This window comes from Equus asinus, chromosome 3 (genome assembly GCF_041296235.1).
Source record: "Equus asinus isolate D_3611 breed Donkey chromosome 3, EquAss-T2T_v2, whole genome shotgun sequence".
NCBI classification, from domain to species: Eukaryota; Metazoa; Chordata; class Mammalia; order Perissodactyla; family Equidae; genus Equus; species Equus asinus.
Window position 1 is genome coordinate 86,603,665 of NC_091792.1, and position 24,597 is coordinate 86,628,261.

At 34.6% G+C, this 24,597-nt stretch overlaps 1 protein-coding gene across 8 annotated transcripts in view; it reads right to left on the reverse strand.

Moving 5' to 3' along the window:
* The window catches only part of SMARCAD1 (SNF2 related chromatin remodeling ATPase with DExD box 1), a 79,369-nt gene that overhangs the window by 4,386 nt on the left and 50,386 nt on the right, over window positions 1-24,597 (reverse strand). For all 8 annotated transcript variants that reach the window (XM_070505358.1, XM_014838690.3, XM_070505359.1 and 5 more), the window contains 14 exons: window positions 18,971-19,170; window positions 13,401-13,491; window positions 10,571-10,670; window positions 9,799-9,858; window positions 9,615-9,690; window positions 8,382-8,517; window positions 7,715-7,852; window positions 6,374-6,469; window positions 6,159-6,276; window positions 5,819-5,940; window positions 4,319-4,507; window positions 3,603-3,721; window positions 2,289-2,471; window positions 1,320-1,429 (listed from right to left, as the gene is read on the reverse strand). In XM_070505358.1, coding sequence (XP_070361459.1) covers window positions 1,320-1,429; window positions 2,289-2,471; window positions 3,603-3,721; window positions 4,319-4,507; window positions 5,819-5,940; window positions 6,159-6,276; window positions 6,374-6,469; window positions 7,715-7,852; window positions 8,382-8,517; window positions 9,615-9,690; window positions 9,799-9,858; window positions 10,571-10,670; window positions 13,401-13,491; window positions 18,971-19,170 — 1,738 coding nt within the window. The remainder of the gene's footprint in view (window positions 1-1,319; window positions 1,430-2,288; window positions 2,472-3,602; window positions 3,722-4,318; window positions 4,508-5,818; window positions 5,941-6,158; window positions 6,277-6,373; window positions 6,470-7,714; window positions 7,853-8,381; window positions 8,518-9,614; window positions 9,691-9,798; window positions 9,859-10,570; window positions 10,671-13,400; window positions 13,492-18,970; window positions 19,171-24,597) is intronic.

Here is a 24,597-nt window from a genome sequence, read left to right on the forward strand (position 1 = left end):
CGGTTCCCTAAACAAAATAATCAGGAAAACATGTTGCCTAGTGGAACTTGCCTTGCGAGTTCACTATATTGCTTTGGCTGAATAACCTGAAATTACAAGTTGCCATCTCCACACAAAGCCTAGAAACTGCTGTTAATTGTTTAAGTTATGATCTACCTACTCATCCTCACCCTTAAAGGTCTAACTCAGTTGCTTCTTACTCAAACTTTCTGTAATGGCCACCTCCCCAAGCTGGCACAGCACCCCAAAACAAAGGCTATACAGGAAGGCCACGTACTAATTTCATCATCTGTCTTCCTCTCTGATGACAGATGAAAATGAATTGATCTCTTTATAGTACAGAGTGCCTAACAAGATACTGGGACATAGTAAATATTCAATGGAAGTTTGCTGAGTGGAAATGAACCATTATCAGTAATAGGAATATCCTTATTTATCAGAATACTGATATAATTGCTTGTTTCCAATTAAATTTAACATTAAATAAGAAAAGCAAGATGCAGAAGATTGCATGCTAACTTGTGTAAGAGGGAAAAATAACCTATACACTTATTTACTTATATCTGCATAAAATAAGTGGTCATGCACTAAAAACCCTAATGTGTCACGTTCATGAAAGGGAAGCTGGTGACAGGGCAGGAAGGTGGCTTTGGTGTGCCCTTTTGTATCATTTGAATTTTGAACTACATGAACGCATTCTCTTTTCAAATGTATATACAAATAAATAAATAAAATCTTAATAAAAATAAAATATAAATATAAATAAAAATCTTAAACTTCAAAAATTATTCTTTTCAAAAAGGTGGAGTGGAGGTTTTCTTATTTGAGGGTTCCCTCTGGTACCTAACCACTTCAATCTGAAATTAACAAATTTTTGAAAAAATGCATTTTATTGCACTCGTGTAATAAATATTTGCTATTCAAAATGAAATTAATGTAAATTTTAGATAATAAGTTAATATCATGCCATGTATTTTAAATCTCCGGATTCACAAATATTAATTATGTATTAAGTAAATCATAAAACTGTGGATAAAATTATAGATCCAATTTTAATTTATTCCCAGGATGTTCTGGTGTCAGAGATAAGGAATGGAAGAGACAGAATTTTCCAAAATCAAAGTGTTTATATCAATTCTGGCAAAATGACCTTGGTTACTGCAGGACTTCTGAAATGAGCATGCTTGTCTTCTCCCAGGCCACCCCTAAACTGTACGCCAGTTAAGGGCTCAGACCATCTTTGCTATCCCCTTGCTACTGCTAATTTGACGCCTTTTCATATAAATAAATATTTAAATTTCTGCTTATAAACAACTTACCTTCGTCTACTGTGGTCATATCTTGTTCTAGTTTCAATTTCTGTTGGTTAATTTTTAGCATGGATTCTTCGATCGTCCCTTGGCTTATTAATTTTATAACTAGTACTTCTCTAAGGAAAATACAAGATATGTCCATTGGTTACTTAATATAAAACTATTTGGATTACATATAAACTGTATAAATCATTTTAGAGTTCAATAAGACTAATTTGAAAATTGTGTAACAAATATATCCATAAATTCTCATTTTATTCAAACTACGTTTTCTGAGCATGTCACTTTTAAACATCTTTTCCTAGTAAAAATTATTAGTAAACCTATATTACAACAAACAATTCTGGGTTCAACTAGGTATCCGATTTTAAAAAGGAAAATGCTTTGCTTATCAGATTCCTGATAAGGTGCCGATAAATATTTGGTTCATAAATGAATATATCAATGTCTTTTGGAAATACAGTACAATGTTCCACAAAGAAAACATTGACTGTCTACTCTATACATGTGAAAGGAGAGTTGAATTATAATAGTTTTACCCCTTTATGGTCCTGTGACCAGTGTCAAAATTCAACTTCATCTGAAATAGCTACAATTGAAATAATCAATTTTCTCAAGGGTAACAGGGTAGCAATAGTATGTATATTACGAAGTCTATCTGGCTCTTAGATGGTTAATAAGCAAGTCTTTTCAATTATTAATCTTTTTCAAAGGGGCAGGATCATTGATAATACCTCATTTTCATTAGCGGCAGAACTATTTGGGGTAGGGGTAGGAGGTTATTTTAATTACTAGAAAATGAATAGGTTCACAGTGGAGTTCACATGCAACACTGCTGGTATAGAATACATCAGCAGCCACATTTTCCTGAAAATATAAAAACTAAGGCAGGGCATCTGACAGACTACATTCTAATATTCTAGACAAATTAAACTGTCATTTAATTAAAAATAAATTTCAACTGAAAACACTTACTTAGTCTGGCCTACTCTATGGCATCTATCTTCTGCTTGTTTGTCATTGTAAGGATTACAGTCAATATCATGAAGTATAACAACATTTGCTGAAGTCAGGTTTATTCCTAGACCACCAGCTTTTGTTGACAGCAGAAACACAAAGATATCCATATCGGTATTGAACTCATCAATTAGATGAATCCTGTAAGATAAATATATTAGGTTAAATTTCACTAAAAAGTATACGATTAAAACTGAAAACAGGGCCAGCCTGGTGGTGCAGTGGTTAAGTTCACACGTTCCGCTTTGGTGGCCCAAGGGTTAGCTGGTTCGGATCCCGGGTGTGGACATGGCACTGCTTGGCGAAAGCCATGCTGTGGCAGGCGTCCCACATAAAATAGAGGAAGATGGGCACGGATGTTAGTTCAGGGCCAGTCTTCCTCAGCAAAAAAGAGGAGGATTGGCAGTGGATGTTAGCTCAGGGCTAATCTTTCTCAAAAAAACAAAAACAAAAACAAAAACAAACTGAAAATAATCACATCACATAAAAAATAAACTTGAAGATGTAAATACCCGCTCTCAGCATTATTTTCCTGTAGCTGTTTTATTGAAAACTTTCTCAGTTCGCCAACTTCCTTTCTATACTATTTATCTCCCTACTATTTCTTACTTTAATTCAACTATTCAAATATGATTAATTCCTAAAGGACCATTTTGTCCTTTGTTTAATGACTTCTGGCTTATCTAAGTTCTGCTGTGGCTTTTCCATCTTTAACCTTCTCAGAAGTCTGTCAGCTGCTACTTGCAGATACTAGACCCGATGAGCTAAGATCTCAGGATCAAACCACAGGGGTGTATTCTTCTCTTCTAGCAGGACTTCTATCCTTACTCTAACACAGGAAAAAATAACAACCCAAAAGATGCCATGCAGTTTAACCACAGTAGAAAAAGCATTCCTTTTTTTTTATTTTTAAGATAACCTTTTTAACTTTTGGAAATTAAAAAAGAATTAACCAAACTTAGTCAATTACCCTGAAAATGTGAAAAGCCCAAGATTTTAAAACAACCTTGGTTTAAAGATAAGGCACTTCAGACTTTGAATAATTTTTAAAGTTAGGGGAAAAAACTGATGAGTATACAATTCTAATAGCTGTTTAAAAATCTATTTGTATGCAACTCAGACCGAAAATTTTCCTCATCTAATGTAATGACTTGAAGTAAGCAAGCAATACAATTCTATCAAACGCTCTAGACATTTAAAATTCTAACATTTATTCCCATTTGAGGGTAAGGTAGAGAGAGATTTTCTGAAACCAAAGTGAAGTATACCAACCTTTCAGAAATCTGAGTCTTTCCATCTAATCTGAGGTATCTATGCTGATGATGTTTTAAGAGAACCTCTAAAATATCCAGCATCATGGTAAACTGGCTAAATAATACAACCCTATCGCCCTGTGAAAATACAGACATGGATTAGACAAATGGAAAAATAAAATCAGACATAAGTATCTAATGACTTCTTTAACAAAAATCAAGTAATCATAGCTAGGGTAAATTTCTTGTTTTAAATTATATAGAAATAAATTACCTTAACTTCTAAACTTCAGACCTAAAGTTTAATTCTCAGTTTTGACTTTTAAGGATAGTAAATGGGAATAGCTACGAAAGCACTACTTGGATTGCGATCTTACAATTTTAAGCTACTTCACACACAAACTGTACTACTATTTAACAGTAGCTTCAAAATACTCATTTTGAAGCAATCATACAGATTACCAGCTATGAAATGATGACAAGATCACTTTTTAAAAACATCAACATAGATGTATTCTACTAACTTCTATTTTTCTTTCTGAGTTTTAATGGAGGAAAAGTATCCAGGAAAACATATGCCCAAATATATCCAAAAAATGCTCAAAACACTAGTTTCTAGGAGACTGCAGAAAAGCACAGGCTAAAGCTTCAGGAAAGTAAAATCATGCCAGAATTGTTTTCAAGAAGTTTAACTAAGTGGGAAAATACAAAAGGAGCAGCATTCTTCTTTAATACCTTCTGTTTTAATTCAGACAAGATGCGGCCTAAAACTCGGAATTTTCCAGAATCTAAAATCAAGTCCATGTCTAACTGGAAGTTATTAATGTGTCGATACTGTTTACAAAGTACATGTAATTCAAAGTCTGTCATAACTTCCATATCTTCAAAGATCAGGTCTGGGTTAGCCTCACAATGTGTAGGTTCCTCAAAACAAAACAAAACAATATACACTTCAATATAAAATAATTTATAACATGATCAGAAAAACCTAATAGAATTGTTCACATTTGATAAAATATCTAAATCAAAGAACATTTCAGTGCAACAGAGTTTAGCAAAGGAAATTAATTTTCATTTTTTAGGTAAAATCAAGGGAGAAAAGTTCTTACTGTTTTAAAGATAACATACTGAAATATTTACAGATGAAATACTGCCTAGAATTTGGTTCAAAATCCCCAGGAGGGGTATGGATGAAACCAGGGTAGAGTCATGCCAGATGATAACTGTAGAAAATGAGTGATGGTCACACTGGCAGAGGATTTTGTTATACAATTCTCTCTATTTTTACATGTTTGAAACCTACCATAAGTTTAAAATAATATTAAAAAAATTAAAAAGCAAATGGTTGCTTTCAACACAAAACTCTATATGGAGAAATAAGGGAGAACATAGCAAAAATAAAGAGTATTGGCTAAAACTATAGACAAAATATGATAAAGAAGAAAGAAAAAGAAGAAAATAAGTGGGGAGAAATGACTCATTAGCCAAGACATAAAATCTGAGAGATCTTTTTGGTAAAAAAAGGAATAAATAAAATAAAGAAGTACATTATGAAGTCTAGATCAGGAGCTGGCAATGATTTTCTGTAAAGGGCAAGACAGTAAATATTTTAGGCTCTGTAGTCAAAATGATCTGTTTCAAAACTACTCAACTCCATCCTTGTTTTGAGAAAGCATTGAGACAACACAGAAACAAAAGTGTGTGGCTGGGTTAGAATAAAAACTTACAAAAACAGTCACAGATGTATTTGGCCCTAAGGTCATAGTCTGCTGACTTGATGCAGATTGTCAGCCTGTCTTAAGCTCCCCCAAATTATCTTAAACTTTGTCTTAAAAATATTTTTCTGGAGCAGGGTTGGCCTGTTTGTGCACAGTGGTTAAGTTCGTGTGCTCCACTTTGATGGCCCGGGGTTCACAGGTTCAGATTCTGGGTGTGGACCCACACACTGCCCATCAAGCCATGCTGTGGTGGCATCCCAGATACAACATGGAGGAAGACTGACACAGATCTTAGCTCAGTGACAATCTTCCTCAAGCAAAAAAAGAGGAAGACTGGCAACAGAGGTTAGCTCAGGGCCAATCTTCCTCACCAAAAGAAAAAAAATGTTTCCTTAACTGTGTGGTTCGAGGGTCAATATGTTCATTAGATTTGACGATCTGATTTCTAGCCTAACAATTTAACTTCATGTTTAATAGTGTTAATAAAGCTTAATGTTAGTATAATATGAAATCCTACCTTTAGCATAAGCTGAGACATTTCCTTGAGTTTTTCAGCTGTGTAATATTGGCGATGTAATAAAGGATGATTGGCCATTTTTCTCAATTGCATCATGACATTGCACATTTCTGTGTTTTTTTCTGTGATCCAAAGAATACACATTAAAAAAAAAAACAAAAATGAAGCTGACAGCTGTTTGTTGAAATACATCTCAATGCAAACAAAAAGTTTTAAAATTAGTTCTTCAAATTCCAACTAATTTTTTAAAATGAGCAAATCCCACTATCACGTGACTAGACAAAATGCAGCCCCAGTACAGGATTATTTTTCACATAAAATTGTGACAAGCAGATTATACCCATGTTATTGATAGATTTTTTCAATCTGTTGAAGAGACCCAAATAGAGTTGCTCCTGCTTCTCTGACATTGCACACAGCTCAATTTGATCTTTCTTGGGGGGTAGCTGCTTGAGAACCTGAGAAAGAAAAACAGTTGAAGCAGATCATTCAAATAAAGAGGAAAACAGAGTTTTAAAAACCAATCATAATAAAATAGATGCAAATAAGAGTTACCTCTTCTTTTACTCTTCTGAGAATAAATGGTTTTATAATTTGTTTTGCATGTGCTATTCTCTCCTTTTCATAAATACTTTGCTCATCTGCTGATTTCTAAGTAAAATAAGAACATACTCTTTTAAAAGTTATTCATTTAAATGATCACAATAACAATATTAAATAACATGAAAATCTCCCTCACTACAATCTGAGTTATTTTCCCCAGAAACTCAATTCATCCTAGACGGAACTTCATATTCGAATTTTGGACTATAATCTACTTCTTAAGGCTCCACATGTATTTTGAGGTTTTGTGATATGTAATCGTGTACTCTGCTGAGGTAACGAAATTGAACTGTGCTAGGCTGGTGTTCAGAAGTCATTAACTGAGGAGTCATTACTGATCACCTAGATAACTCTCATGAAAAAAAGTGTGCGTGTGTGTATAAGGGATTGGAGGGTGGGGGGGTGGGTAGAGGGAAGAGAGAGAGAGAAAGGCAGAAAACTTGTATTTATTTGTGGAAAATGGTCCCAAAAGAAAGCTAGAGCATGTGGTCTAAAAAATGAGGATAGTTTCCTAGTCAAAACCTGTTAGTTTTGGAGAATTAAAGAAGTGGACTTTTATTCTAAGATGTGAAGGAGATCTCCAATATCCTGTGATCTGCCAGGCTATCAAGTGGGAGGAAACAGATTAGTGAAAAAAAGGCAGTTAATTTGCAGTGAAAGAATATCATAGAAAACTCTTGCAAAATATATGTGACTTGGGAGAGAGTCAAGAATCTAGATAAACATCACTGTACTAGAAAATTTGGGCGTTCTTGAAAATTATACTATACCTTTGCTAAGCAACAGAGAGAAAACTAACCAGGTTTTCTTCTAGATAGGATTTCTTTACTGTAACTTTTGGAAATTGTTACTTTTGTATTTACGGACTTTTATTTCAAAATGGTACTTCTTTCTCAGTAGAGGAATTTTCTAGATAATCTACCTCTGCCCAGTTCTACATTTTACCCATTAAAAAAATGCTAATTTACTTGACTAATTTTAATAAAGAATATACAATGCTCAAACTTTCCCCACATACTACATATCTGAGCTCTCTACTAATTTAAAATTATCATTCTTAAGAAAATTAGGATATTAAAAACCAAAACTTTTAGATACTGATTATAGAAGTCATTATTTTCCACTGTATTGTGGGTGACTTCCCAACTCATCCAAATAAAGGGATATCAACTACTTAAACTTATTTCATAGTGTATATGCACAATGAAAACAGGAAAAAGAGACAACATAGAAAAATGGCCCAGGTAAAACACAAAATATCCTATTTTGGATAAAATATGAATTTATGCTTACTGTCTTAGAAGAAAACATTCTTCGTATTTCACTGGTGCTACTACTAAACATGTGTGGCATAACAAAATTCAACAGCGACATAAGCTCTAACAGATTATTCTGGACAGGTGTGCCTGTGAGTAGCAGACGATTATTTGCCTGTGAATGAAGACGAAATTTAGATTAGGTTTTTTTTAAAGCCACATTCTTTTTGTCTACTGTCCTCAGTGGGGAAGAAAAAAATTAAAACCATTATTAATAATCTAATATTCTGTGACAAAAGATTAGTAATTTACAAAAATTATCTATTGTACTTTAAGGCAGAATGTGAAACAAATGGTTTCATTTTCTAAGTAGGTAACTTGTGTCTTCATATCTCTTTTATGAGGTAATGAAAGAAGAGACATTATAGTTGATATTCATAAAGTTTATCGTATAGAACAGTGGTTGGTAAGTTGAGGCTCATGAGCTAAGAATGGTTTTTATATTTTTAAAGGGTTTAAAAAAACCCAGAAAACAAAAAGCAAAGAACAAGTGACAGAGGCTGAATAGCCCACAAAGCATGGAATATTTACTATCTGGCCCTTTACAAAAAGTTGCTGACCCCTGATGTAAAATACTATATACATTAAAATACATAATCTAAAATTTTATCATAATCAGAAAAATTCACAGAACACTCTCTTACGTTAATCGTCATAAGGTGCTGGTATCGGATGGAGCCCATATTCTTCAGCATATGGCCCTCATCAAAAATTGCATAATTAAGTTTCAGCCGTCGAAATAGACTACGGTCATCAGAACTGCTGATTGCACAATTATACCTGTCACCAAAGAAAAAGAAATCTCTAACGTTATACTGCTAAGAGGCTGGACTCTAGTGGGACTTAAGGTTTTCTAAAATTATTTTTATTTAGACATTTCTAATAGCCAGTATCTAAAAGATACCACCAGACACAGCTGATGCTCAAATAAACACTGATGCACTTGTATCCAATAATTATTGATGTACATTAACCAAGTTATAAAAGATGCAATATGTAGCTAAAGAAATTTCAATGTTATACACAACTAAGATGAGGTCAATTTGGGTACAATTTATATGTAATCTGCCATTGTTATACACTTTACTTCATGAACTGTTATATTTTATGAAGAAGCAGGGAAAAAGGACATGAAGCTTAGACATTTCAGTTGAGAACTTAATACTACTGTGTTAAACTAACAGAGTAGATCCAAGAAATGAGAGTTAATAGCAGCCAGCAGTACAAGACTACATATGAAAATGGGGTCCACTTTATTAAGACAAATTTTGGATGAATTCTTTTAATCATGGCCTCCTATAGAAGTCAGTAGAGAGAAATAATAACCACATAGTGACAGCTACGATGAAGCCTGAAATAACCTATAAAATAATTGCAACACGAGAGCATTAAGTTTTCTGCTAGATATTTAAGCCGAATAGTCACTACCAAGGAATGATTAACTTATTCAAAGTATATTTTCTATCCTTATTTCTATTCTAACTCAAATTTTTCATTAAGAGAGATTTCATAGTTATTAGTAACACTTGTTTATAAGCTATAATATTTATCAATCATTTTGGTGGGATATCTTAGATTTTACTTCAAGTTTAAATGAGAGTTTTATTATAAGATAATGCTTTTTAATCAAGTTATGAAAACTGTCTTATAAGCACTGTCAATCACCTAATGTACTAGCAAAATCTGCTATCTTGGTGTTATACACCAAACTGAAAACTGTCTGAATCCCCAACATAAGTCATTCCATTACTTTATTTGCATTGTTCTTAGCACAGACTTTCCCTCATATTACTACTACTATTATTAAAGATTTTAAAAAATTATTGGTGGGCTGCACAAAACGTTTTTTCCAAAAATTTTTTTTTCTCAATACTTACGTGGTCACAATTACATTGTATTCTTCATATTTACTATGAATGTTATACCTAATCTGTTTACGCTCTTCTTGAGAACCTAGAATTTAAAAACAATACACACATACTGATTGTATTTTTTGTACTTTATTATCTATTAGGATTTTTTAAAATTTCCAAAATTAAAAGGAAAATGACATTTTCTTACCATAGTAACAGAGCACCTTTAAAGTGGGGCACCATAAATTAACTTCTCTTAACCAGTTATCTATGAACAAAAGAGATATTACTCGCACCTGCTGTTATAGGGGACGTGCGCGCAGTGAAATGAACACTGAACTTTGGCAAGTTATACCCAGAAACTGTCCTCTTATAAAATAATACAAGATGACTTTTGAAGATCACAGACCCTTCACAATTTTACTCCTGATGATTAAAATGATTTTGAGGTGGCATCAAAATGAAGGGCAGAGGACCAACCATTATCTTTATAGATGATATTAATTTCTAACTGAAAGAGATTTTTTGGGGTCATGTTCATGTGTATAAACGTTCTCTTATTCTGCTCTACATCCAATCAATTGAGAAAGAAGGGAAAAGTAATCTGAGTGGGAATGAACTGCATACTTCTCACTCAATAAATGTTTACTTTCATATTTAAAAGCACTTAGTTTCTCTTAGTTACTCGTTAAAGCAATTTAAAAATATTATCAAAACAAAATAAATGATCCTATCAAACGGCCCTTGATCTGTAATAATTTACAAGCTAAATAACTGACTTAAATTTGATTTATTTTCTTTTAAAAGACTTTCAGTACAATCAAACACACACATATCTACAAGGGGAAAACAAGTGTAAGGAGACCATAGAAATTAACATTCACCTCCAAAACTAAGAAATCCCACATACACGCATGGTTTTTCTTTTCCCTATATAAAACACTATACAGACAAGGACAGCTGTCCACAGTATTACAAACCTATAGTTGATGCTGGAACAACGATCAAATGAGGACCTTTATTACCCTCCTGATAGAGGTATGCCAGGAATGCAATGGCTTGAATAGTTTTTCCTAGGCCCTAAAATTGAAAGTTTAAAAGACAATATATGAAATTTAAAAATAAACAAAAACCAAATAAATACTGGAAAATACAAAAGAAAAAAGCGAATTTCTAGTTTCATTTATTTTTGATTCCCCATAATGCAACTCTATGAGAATTTCTACTATGATCTTAGTTCTCAATGACAGATAAAACAAAACAGATCACAATCTCCAAGTGACACTACAACTTAGTTTAGTGAGCGGGATGTACCTCAGCTGCTAATTAATATGGGACGCACATTAATATGGAAGACCTTTGCATTGTATATAAAGGTATAATCTTGGTAATTGTTTTATATAAAGCAAATGTTTAATAAACACTAGAAAGACTGAGGACAATGTTCCAATGACTAACTGGGTTTGAATATATGTCTATTCTATTACCCAGCAATTCCACTCCTAATATATTCAAGAGACATGAGAGCGTATGTCCACAAAAGATTTGCGTAAGAATGTTCATCATAGTAGTTTTATTATAATAGCCAAACACTGGAAATAACCTAAATTTCCATCAACAGGAGAACGAATAAACAAGTTGTAGCCTATTTATACTATGAACTACCACACACCAATAAAACACACAAACTACTGATACATTTAAGAACGTGGGTGAATCTCAGTAACTTTATGAGGCACCAAATGAACCAGAAACAAATGGTAGATACTGTATAGTTCTATTTATATCAAGTTCAAAATCAGAAAAAATTCACCTGTGTTGACAGGCATCAGGGGTGGTGTAATGACTGAAAAGGAACATGAGGAAGCTTTTTGGGATGAGAGAAATGTTGATCTGGGAGGTGCTCACATGGGTGTACAGATATGTAAAAAGTCACTAAGCTGAACTGCAGGTAAATTATATATCAATAAAGCACTGGGTTTTTTTCTTTTTTAAAAGGCCTACTGAGGTAGTTAACTTCTAAGTGGAGCTAAATATTACCAACTGAATTGCCAGCCCCGCCCCTAACTCCAAATTCATGTGCTGAAGCCCTAACCCCTAATGTGACTGTATTTGGAGACAGGGCCTTCAAGAAAGTAATTAAGGTTAAATGAGGTCACAAGGATGGGGACCCAATCCTCATCTTAAAAGAAGAGAAAGAGACACCAGGGATGTGCATGCACAGAGAAAAAGCCATGTGAGGACACATTAAGAAGGACACTTGCAAACCAAGGAGAGAGGCCTCAGGAGAAACCAAACGTGCTAACACCTTCATCTTGGACTTCCAGCCTCCAAAACTGTAAGAAATAACTTTCTGTTTAGGTCACCTAGTCTTTGGTGTTTTGTTATGGCAGCCCTAGCAGACTAAGATAATAACTTATAAATACTGTGTTTTACAGGTTACAAATATAGTTTCGCAGAACATACCTCATTTGATACTAAATATAATCTTATAATATAAAAACTACCTAGGTTTTATTAACAGTGGCTTGAGATTAGGTCATTTGATAAGGATTAGACAGCCCATGAAAGGCAAAGTTGGTACCCAAAACTCAGATTTGATTCCCAAGTCCAGTTTTTGACAACTGTAAACGTTCTATACTCTAAACTAATTTCTATAACTATTTTGAAATCCTGCATATATTATTCACTTTTCTATCAGATAAACAGCATCCTTGTTTGATGTGTGTGCATCTTTGTATCATGTACATGTGGGGATAGTCTTAAAGTACTAAAGATTACTAGACACTAACTAGAGAACAAGGGTCATTTTCCTCATTAATTTTTATTTTAGAAATCTATACACAATGTAATACATATATAGTCAATAAATATTTTCTCCACTGAACATGACTCATTTTTTTTTGGCGGAAGATTAGCCCTGGGCTAACATGTGCTGCCAATCCTCCTCTTTTTGCTGAGGAAGACTGGCCCTGGGCTAACATCTGTACCCATCTTCCTCTACTTTATATGTGAGACATCTGCCACAGCATGGCTTGACAACTGGTTCACACTTGGGATCCGAACTGGCGAACCTTGGGCCACTGAAGCGGAACGTGCAAACTTAACCACTGTGCCACCGGGCTGGCCCCGAACATGACTCATTTTTAACAAACACTTTTCAAAAAGGATAGCCAGAAGAAGGAAGGTAAGGTTAGATTAAATATCAAGTTTCTCTGTGACAATACCTAGACTACTGGCTGTAATGAACTTCCTAAGCTTAGCTTCAAGCATTTGTGATTTGGGAAAGAAGAGAAACTCAGACACACCTAATAAAAGTAAAATGGCAGAAATGATGGTGATGATGTTGCTGTGGGTTTACTCACTGCCAAGGACAGGTATCTATGATACATTTTAAAGGCAGCTATACAAAAGCCCATATAATATAGCATCATTTAGTATTAATTATATATGTATGTGTATGTATGGATGGATGTATGCACACACAAACATACATCTGCAGAAGAAAATAATCTAGAAAGAAATACACCAAAATAGTACTTAAGGTGGTAGGATTACAGGTGATTTTGACATTTTTTGGTATTTTTACATGATGGCTAATTTTTAAACTCATATGTTAATTTGGTAATCTGAAAGGTTACAAACCCACTTTCATTTTGGGGGGAGCAGTGAGGAGGCTAGAGCTAAGACAGGCAACAGGAGAGACTGAGGTGAGAACAATCAACTACAGAGTCAAGAGAAAATTTCATCTTTTAAATGACAGCACGGATGTCTTTTAATGACAAATCCTAGAAATAGAGTACTACTTACCATTTCATCCGCCAAAATGCCATTAAGTCCATGTTTATGTACCAGCGCCAGCCAATTCAAACCAACCTTCTGATAGGGCTTGAGTGACAAACTGGTAAAGAGAGAGTTACCAAATATTATAGATTTATACTTCATGAGTTTCCGCCACTCATTTCCTGACGTGAGGTTTAGGTCTACAATGCACACACAAACTGAATTACCTAGGTCTAGTCTTACCTTTAAACTTACTGTCATAAGCTATTTATATTTACTTAAGAAAATGAGCCCAAAACATAATACAGTTTTTTTATCTTCTCAAATTTAATTCTCTTACATGTTCATTTATTTCTTCTGGCAGTAAGAATTACAAAATATAATGTAATAATGTATGTCACCAAATTAACCAGTTCCACAAATGATCAGAGAATTAACTATGATAACATATTACTAACATTTACACTAGAAAATTGTACTGTACTGATTTGGATTTTAGCCCATTAAGGAACTTAAAGTATTCAGATAAAAACACAAGTAAAATGTGCTACTTTGCCAGGCTGATTTAACATTTTCTGAATGAATGACAATCACCTCTAATGTCAGTGGCATGCATAGTTCTGGCATGTGACGTATGTGTGTATCTGTTTGAACTACGTATAAATGTAAATTTGCTAGACATCAATGAACAACAGTGAGTAGAAAACACCTGACAAGTCTCAAAAATCTTATTTAATTTGGAAATATATAAACAGATTAATCCCTGGGAATAACTTGTTTGGAAGGTATTAATGGGAGGGTGATAATGGACAAAAACAATAGTTTTTTTTAAAAGTTCAAGTGGTTACAAACAGTTATTTACTAAACATCTATTAATTACAGATACACAAAGATATCACTTTCCAGCATCACCTCATTTAATCTTGTAACATTCTATAAAGGTAAGTATTATCATCATTTTAACAGATGAAAAAGCATGAGGCTCAGTAATTTTCCTGAGGTTCCACAGCTACAAAGTGTTATGGCTAAGATTTTAACTCGGGAAGTCTCTCTCACGTGGATCTTTGTCTCATGATCACTAGGAGAGCACACACCCCACACTAACATGCAAACCTAGGACAAGGCCATGCCTTCCATTCTCCAGCTTTTATCTTGTCCCCTTAATTTCCTGTTACACAGACTATGTGCACACAGGGAAGGGGTCTGGACATAACTATGGTATAATAAATGGCTAAGGGATCAAATTCCGAAATCAAGACATCTTAATTAGAACAGAGGTAAAAGAGATGGAGGGGAAAGATATCCATCTTAAATCAGAATCTATGTCTCAACTCTGGGATGTGCAATCTATAAAACACGTCTCATTTGAAAAAATTAAAAGTATAGGTAGGAAAAACTCAGTAGTATTGCTTAAGTCTTTACATTTCATTTTTTAAAATGTCTTTGCCTTCTTGGACTACAAAACTAATAATAAATAACATACTATCACAGATATCTTAATTTCCAGATACAAAGGAATTCTTTCTATTACAGTAGCGATAAGAGCAAATGCCAATATTGGAATGTTTACCATATTCCAGACATTATACGATGGGTTTTACATGCATTATTACTTTATTTAACCTACATTATAAAGTAGATACTATTATTATCCCCATTTTACAGATGAAAAGTTCTCTGGGACAGAGAAGTAAAGTTACTTGCCCAAGGTCACAAGCTATCCAAATCCACGCCTGCAGTGGCACAGGGTGGTATCCAATCCCGGTCTTACCCAGACCTCAGCCTTTAACCACTAAAGAGCAAACATGAGAAAGTTCTCTCTCTCTGACCCACCCACTCTATGACCAAAACTGAATTCCCTATGATTGTTCTGAGTCCTCTCCAATATCTTGGACATCCCATATACATAAACTTCACATTTCATGAAAATGATGAAACTTGATAAGGTAGGCTTATGAACATCACTTATTTATAAATGCATTGAATGGCCAACATGCTATCCCAACGTCAATCTGTCATAAATAGCCAAGAAATATTCTTAACAAACAAATTTCACTCAATTTCTTCATCACCAACACATGTTGAGAAACGAGTTTATTAAAATGCTCTTCCTTATACATAAAACTTTAAAAAGTGTTAAGAAAATTTTGATAAACATTTACTACCTAGAACTTTTCATTCAAATAAAATTGTTTCATCCACAATCACAAAGTAGTTTTGTAGCTATTTTAATCAGGACATTAAATAGCTTTGTTATACTGAAATATTTGCTTTAAAATTGTTAAGTATTTGTGGGTGTGTGTTTGTGTGTACATATGCTCCTCTGCTAGATTTATCTAATTTAAATAGATTTATCTCAGTATCACAACAGTACTGCTCATCACAAATCCTTTCTTCAGAATGCAAAAGGATCAATGAAAATGCAGTTTTGAAGTCCAATTCACTTATTATGACAATTTTTAAAGGGCAGCTGTATTCTTTCTCTAGCAGGCTCTAATATTTAGATGGAATCATTCCTTACATTTAGTTTGATATTCTACAGTTTCCTAAGAATTTTCATGACTGCACATGAACCCCAACCACCAGTTTCCAGATAAGCATGTGGGTCACCCAAATGCTAAGACCTACAGCCCAGGCTTTCTCAAGTAGTTACGTGCTGTCTTCTCGAGACTATAAACATCTTTAAACTGAAAGTTTTCTTACTTCCAGCTAAGGAAAAGATTTTAAGATTTTCTGAGATCATGACAGAAAAAGAGGCAGCATGTTATTTTGAAGTCACTTGTTTTGCTAGGGGTGAAAAAGTCCTTACAGACAGTTACTATGATTTCTTTCAGAGTGAAAATTAAATTGGGTTTAAATCTGTCAGAGAAACTCGTATCAAAATTATTTTGAAAGGTGAGAAAGGCCTGAAATAGAAACAAGAGTACACACACGTGCTCAATTTGAGTTTAAAATGCAGAAATACACGGCTAGACTTGTTTGAAGTAGTTCCTATGGAACAGATTCCGGATGCTAGCTGACCAAAAATTTATGTCCCTTAAGTGTGATGTGGCTGCTGAAAATACTACCACAACAACATTAGTTTGTGCTAATAGTGGTCTTCAAAGGACTAAAATGTTTACATCATAGTACTCTGAGGTAGTCAAGCCACATCTGCAGCACTGGTTTGCATTCCCATCAAGGGGAAATGGTCTGACAGCCACTGTGTAGGAACAGGGACCATCCTGCCAGGTTGAGGATGGACAACATCAGAAAAACCCTGGTAGATTTAGCCCAGAAAAGACAGGAGACACGTGATTAAACATATTTTCTACTGAACATGTGAGAAATCTTTTCAGTTAAAACAGTTTAAAGCTGATAAATTTTAGACAAATTGCTAACGCTTGAGAGATAGCTACACCTACAGTGGGAATAAAATAGGAGAAATACTGAGGTTTTTCTTTTCCCTCACTGCATTATATTTTAACTTTACAGGCAATTTTAGTTTTGACAATTTAAAATACAGATCATGAATGTAATGGTTTTGAGATACATATGAGAATTTTTGTTTTTCCCTGCAAAGACTGTTTTTAACAAGGATTTATGGTATGTCTGTATTTCCTTTATCTCTAAAAGGGAATTTTTCTGTTAGAATTCATATAAATTTGTAATAGGAAAATAAACAGTCAACATAATTTTGCTTCAATGCAAACTTTGCTACAAAGAATTTGTTCAGCTAAGAAAAAGCATGACAACATATTCCTCGGGCAAGTTTAACCTTCTCCTCTGCGCTAACAAAGCCTTTCCCATGGCAGGGAACGAGCGGCACGTCTCCATACTAAGAGCTGTGGTGCCCCGCTGGCGTTCCAGGGAAACTGCCAGTGTGACGCTCACCTCGGCTAAAAACAGCAACCAAGACAACAAATTTCACCCCCTAAAAGTGACTTTCTCTAAGCTCTGAAGAGACTATCCACACAGGTTTTAGAAACCGTTCTTTGGACTAGATCCAAGAAGCATTTCAAATAAAAAACTTTTTCTCATCTATTAAATATTTCATTAAAGAAAATCCTCAGTCTAATGGAAAGGATAGTTTATTACCTGATCATACTATTTACAAGTAACAGGACTTGGTGGATGTACGTTTGAGAGAGAGGTTTTTTAAGTGATGCAATAAAGCACTTGACTTTTTAAAATCCAAATTATGATAAAGTAGACTCAACTGGGTAAGCCTCGTAGAGTGAAGAACTCCCCATATCCAATGCTGTAGAACAAGGAGCAGCTCCAACTACACTTTTAGGAGATGAATTTGCTGACATGGCCATAGTTCTTTCTATGCAACAGAGAAAAGAGCTTCTTTGTGGGAACTGCATCACGTTTCCCTACACCATCCCATAGCACCCTAGAAGGGCACAGAAAACATCGTAGCTTACTATTAAAGGCCAGTAACCATACCTTGATTTTTTTTCATAGCTTGATTTTTCATTAATCAATGATCAGCAAATATGCTTTGATCATTAACTTAGAAAAATACCAGAAGTAGTAAATAAAATCACCAACTAAGGTAACTGATTTTAATGAGATCCTAGTGCTAATCTTATTAAATACCTGCCAGAAATATTCTTAATAGATATAACTCAGTTTTAAAGTTGCATAACACTGCACAGTATGGATATACCATAACTCATTCTAGCTATTCTCTGATTTTACGAATGTGGATTGTTTCCATGTTTTTGCCACTATAAATATTATCACAGTAAACAATTTTACACATTTTCTTGAAAGGAAGTATTCTGAACAGTTCTGAGTCCCCAAACCACTTAAAAATAAACTTTTAAAGAAAGTTCAGGACAATCTCCTCCATCCATCATCCCCAAACCATGCAAAATATGGGTGTTTAAAATCCCAAAGTGCCATTTTACTATGTACTGGCTGTTGGATAAATTTTTTAATGAAAACAATTTAGTGTTTATCTTTTGCAAGAATTCTGACAAAGTATTTTACTGAAAGCAGTTTTCAAGAATATACTTTTTATAAATAAATTTTTTATACTCTTTCCTTATAGAATCTATTTAATAAAGTGTCCTTTTCATTTTTGATGTCTTTCTACCCCAAAAAGAGATTTAAAAATCTGGGCTTTTGAAAGCATTTAAAACATTTAATCACTGATATAGCATATTTTAATCATTTGTTATTTATGATTAAAAAAATTGAGTTAAGACAGAAATTTTTACATTGATGTAATTAAGCAGCTGACTTTCTGAAGCAACAAATTATGTAAAGGGTAGCTAAAAGCAACTTTGCAGTTTCTGTGATTATATATGAAATTATCTGTCACCAGAAAAGGAAAACACAGGTTATATAAGACCATAACATTTCTTCCCTCTAATTTATAATTATATAATGGAGTAAAATACCCTGATTGGGGAGGGGGAGAAGGAATCAATGAAAAACAATTCATATACCACTTATGTGTCATTTTAGGAAACTGCGTTTCCCTTTTATCATTAGTTTTCATATCACTTCCAGATTTAAGTTCCCTAGGTACAATACCGAAATAAGACCAGAATTTTTATACAACTGGGATAAAATAATGAATAGGTGTGTACAATAAATATTACCTTTGGTTTAGAATGGAGGGTTGTTCTATGTTCCATCCACCTCCATTTCCAGTGAGCATGGTAACTTGTTTTGTCAATTTATTTGAAATGTCTTCACATTTGTTCATAAGCCTTATAACTACATCCCTTTCTTGGATCAGTGTTTTACAGTGCCATATCAAATCTTCTGATAAGCCATTAGTTTTGGACATCTTTGTGAACTATGGTATGAAAAGAAAAATAATTTAACAGTTCAATCTAGTAAACAGAAGGCCAATCTCAATTTCTTTATGAGGGAGAGAAGTTTGTTAATTTAAACTTTTACTAAGGACTTTAATCAAGTGCTAAGGGAACCTGATTCTTCATGACTACATTTGAATTCCCATGTTTCACTTTGATACATTCTACTGTCACCTCAAACACATCATGCTGAAGTAAAAAATATCTTCCCAAATGCACAATCCGAAGCTTGTTACTTTGACCCTGGCAGCTGCTCTCTTATAGGAGAAATACTAAAGTAATTGTTCATGTCTCCTATCAAGTTTTGCCTTCAAACTCTCAGGTTCACCTTTATTACCAAGGGCAACAGTACCAAACGAAGTAACTGTGCCCCTGATCTCTTGCCTCCGTCCTCGTCACTTCCTATGAAAATGACTGTGAGACTCACCCTCCTGAAACATACTTCTCCCTACCTGTCATCAAAGTACAACCCCTCAAGCGTGCAAAACTCCAATTATTATTTGTCACTTGATATTTTACTCCTAAACTGAGACTGTTACTTGGAAAGATACTGCATGAATCAAAAGTTAACTATGACCAATTCAATAATTTGATAAAACTTTAAAAAAATCAGTTTCAATACAACACTTGTATAGTTTCGTGTGAAAACTCAAAGAATTTCTTTCAAATTGTATTTGTATTTATTTTTCTAAAGGAGACACTGAATACTTCAAATGTAAAAGCTGTAAGAGAATTTCTCCATATGGATACCTGAAGAACATTACAAAAAAATATTTTTTGGTGAAAAGGATTAGAAAGCCCAATAGCTGTTGGAAGCTAACCACCTTGTTGAGCAAAAAGAAAAATCCCATAATCCAGAACTGAATACAGGAAACTGAAGTACAACCACCTGTTAGGATAAAATTACACACGATTTTGATTCATGTCATCTTACTTGGCATATTCTTTCAAGTTACAACAAGAATCACATTAACAACTCGAAATAATCTCTGTGATCACAGTATTTCTAAGATCACAGAGAAGCTCAAGCAATAGAAATTCAACACAGGATATACTAAGAATTTCATAAAAACTGCAGCTTATAATATACATTGTTAATATCTAACCTAGAATAATTTGCTATGAAACAAAATTTTCGATCTATTCCAAAGCCATGTTATTAACGTACTGTAGGATTAAAAAACAAAAGGGCTGGGGGGCCAACCTGGTGGTGCAGTGGTTAAGTCTGCACGTTCCACTTTGGCGGCCCGGGGTTCACTGGTTTGGATCCCAGGTGTAGACCTATGCACCGCTTGTCAAGCTATGCTGTGGCAGACGTACCACATATAAAGTAGAGGAAGATGGGCATGGATGTTAGCTCAGATCCAGTCTTCCTCAGCGAAAAGAGGAGGATTGGTGGCAGATCTTAGCTCAGGGCTAATCTTCCTCAAAAAAACAAAACAAAACAAAACATAGGGGCTGGCCCGGTCATGTAGTGGTTAAGTGTGTGCACTCTGTTTCAGTGGCCCAGGGTTCATGGGTTGGGATCCCACACGTGGACCTAAACCATTTGTCAGCCACGCTGTGGCAATGACCCCCATATAAAGTGGAGGAAGACTGGCACAGATGTTAGTTCAGTGACAATCTCCCTCAAGCAGAGAGGAAGATTGGCAATAGATGTTAGCTCAGGGCCAATCTTCCTCACCAAAAGAACCCCCAAAAAACAAAACAAAACTTAGTACTTCATAAAATGGCCTTGTGAGATATGAAGGTTATTTGCACATTACTTTACAATTACACAAGGATAACATTCATAATCACAAAGTGACCTCTCACTTTGTGCTTTCCAGGGAAAAGATTTATACATAAAAAGCAGGATATATAAGAATAAGTGACTTGAAGATTTTAAGGAGGTTCTATTAGAACTTTGAATTAAAATATTTTTTTCCAAATGAAATGCGAAAATTAAAGGCCAAAAAAACCAATCTCATGCCTATTATAGTGTGTGAATGTCTTTATGATATGTATGTGTGTGAGAGAACCAACGAGAATAACCAGGAAATGAAGCAATATACACTGTGTGCCTTGTATGTGCTAGAAACTACTAGATGTCTTTTATTCACTAACTCATTAAATCCTCACAACAATAAAAAGATCAATTCACCATTCTGGATGAATAAACTAAGGTTAATCTCCAAGCTCACAAACCAGGAAAAGAGATTCCAAAGTCTAAGCTCTTTTCTTTTAATTATAATTAGTACCTCCCTACATAAAAAAAATTTAAGACCTTAAAAGTTAAAAAAACCAAAAACTTTTTTTCCTATAACCAGCCATCATTTATTATGTTCTTTTTTTTTTTTTTTTTACCAAGTACCATCCTGGCTGGTGAAGGTATGTGGTATACAGACACAGTCCCTGTCCTCATGTGGTTTATAGTCATTGGGAAAGACATGTAACAAGTAATTTTAAGTGTAACTGTATTACAAGGGAAAGAACAAAATTTCATGGGCACTTTCCCCAAGGAGACTGACTGATAATCTAGGATCTAGGAAGTCCTTTCAGGGTAATAAGGTCAGAAATAAGAAAGAACTGTTTTGACCCAAAGAAGATCAATTCAACATGTCAGAACCTAGAGAAAAGCTCTTCTTATGTCACAAAAAGGCAACAACCAGACATTACTGTATCCTGATGAAAGAACACATCACGAACCATATAATAGTACAAGTGGGAGCATTTAACCTTCTAATTATAATTTTATAGAAAATACTGGACCAGAGGAACGTGTTAAACTATAGTAGAAAAGTCCAGACTCGGAAGCTACAGAACAAATGAGCCAGTTTCTTCACCAAATATATTACAGGAAAAGAAAGTGAGAGAGACGGATGGAGAACCTATAGATTAAAAGAGAGTTAAAAAGACCTATCAAGCAATATCGGCATGTGGACCTTATCTGGATCCTAATTCAAACTAACTGGAAAAAACCAACCAAACAAATATTTATGGCATTTAAAAGAAACAGGAAATTTGAACACTGAATGGATATTTTCTAATATTAATGAAATACTGGTGACTTTTAATAGGTATGACAATTTTACAGTGCTTTTGTTTACAGAAAAAAACCTTCTTTGATATACATATTTACATTTTTATAGATAAAATGAAGTCTGGGACTTGCTTCAAAATAACATGAGACTGAAGGAAGAGGATGATGGTATAGATGAAACAAGATCAGACAGAGGCTGGAAACTGAACCTGGTGATGAGTACACGGAGGTTCACTATACCATTCTAATTTTTATGTTTAAAAATTCTTGTAGGGGCAATAAAGGGGACTGCAAAAGGCACCCCTTATTTTATGTTACAATAGTTTGAGTTGGTTACTGAGATTTTCAACTGAACTTGACATTTTTGGATATTTTTGAAGTCAAAATTTCAAAACTTAATTCCCTGGGGCTTGCCATTCTCCCTACCTCTCCTTCCATACAAGCCAACCAATGTTAGAGCTGATTCGAATTATTGCTGCTAGTGTAGAATTTAGATCTATCTAGTAGTCATACACTGTCCACAAATGTAAAACATCAGTAGACAGATTTTTGAGAAAAGAGTTTCACTGAATGATGAATCTGTTAGGATTAGGTTCAGTTATGAGTGGCAGTAAATCTACATAAGGGGTTTAAATGAAACATAAATTTATTTCTCCCTCATGTAAATGAAGACCCAAGGAAGCAGTTCAGATCTGGTATGGTGGTATCCATACCATAGCATGGCATCCACAAATCAAGGATTCTTCTACTTTATTGCTTCATAATCCTTAATAGGTGGTTCCTACCATCATATTGACATCTCAACCAATAGGAAGAAAGGATTCTTTAAAGACACTTTCCACAAGTTGAAATATACTCTTCTGCATACATCTCATTGGACAGAACTTTGTCAAATTACCACAAAGGAGGAGGAAGAATGTAGTCTTAATACATTGTGGGTAATGTAACCAGCCATAAATCTATTTAAAAGCCCAGAGAGGGTTAAAAAAGAGAGCGAGAGAGAGAAATGGTTTGATCCAAAAAAGTTCAATTCAATATGGCTAGAACCGATATTGAAGGATAAGCAGAAAACAACAAAGGCTTTTTCAGCATTTCAATTTCACTAATAATATATACAACGCTTGCAATGCAAAATATTGTAGATATCTGTAACTAACATTTTCTAAGAGTCAGGCAATTGAATGGGCATTTATCTTACTGAATCCTTTGACTCTCCCATAGGTTAGTATCATAATTACATTCCACTTACAGATGAAGATAAAGAGAAATGAGAGAATTTGCTTAAGTTCACGTAAACTGCTAGGAAAGGTCAGAACTGGTATTCAAAACCAGGCTAGTTCTACTACATTACTACATTACTATTCACCTACCTGCTGGCAGTACTTAACGAAACCAAGAGAATAAATAAAGAGGCATGTGTGGAATTCAGAAACAAGAGATTCAAACACAAAAGAGAAAACAAGCTTCCTCAGGATGTCAAGAAAATGAGATCCAAGGCCACAGCTATCAGCTGGCCTATGACACAACCAGTCCAAACCAGAGCAAGTCATGAGACTCCAGAAGAGACTTCTTCAAGAAGATGAAACTGACAGAATACTGGAAGAGTCTAAAAACTGAGGGGAAATTTGACAACTAGGGCAGAGATCAGAGTTGAGGTAATAAGTATCCAGAAAACTAAGCACACAGAAAAACCAAGACAACTAATAACTAGAGGGAAAAAATGCTGAGCAAGGGAAAAAAGTCGTCATGGTATAGTACATGGCTCAGCTATGAAAGGCAATTACATAGTCATAACAGTGTAGACATTAAAAAATGATCTTCAAAATTACCAATTAACTTATATTGCTGGATTGGGGAATAGGAAATGGGCATGTGAGGTGAGAAAGACAGTGAGAAGAGAGCTAATCCTACTATAAAGTTATTATGTCTATAATGTTATGTCAGTAGATAAGACCTGCAACTGTAAAATAAAAAATAGCATTATGTTTATATTACCTAGTGCTATGGAAATGCTAAGAATCAGACAAAAGAAATGAAAAACCCAATATCTGGGGCCGGCCCCGTGGCTCAGTGGTTAGGTTCGTGCACTCCACTTCCGTGGCCCAGGTTTTCGGAGGTTAGGATCCTGGGCACAGACCTAGCACCACTCATCAAGCCATGCTGAGGCGGCGTCCTACATAGCACAAGAAGGACCTACAACTAGAATATATAGCTATGTACTTGGGGGTTTGGGGAGAAGAAGAAAACAAAAGAAGAAAAAAAGAAGATTGGCAACAGATATTAGCTCGGGGGCGGGGGGAGTGGGGTGGGGGGCCAATCTTTAAAAAAAATTAAAAACTTTCCCAAACTCCTGGTATCCTGACCCTGCTTCCTCCCTCTACCTCCC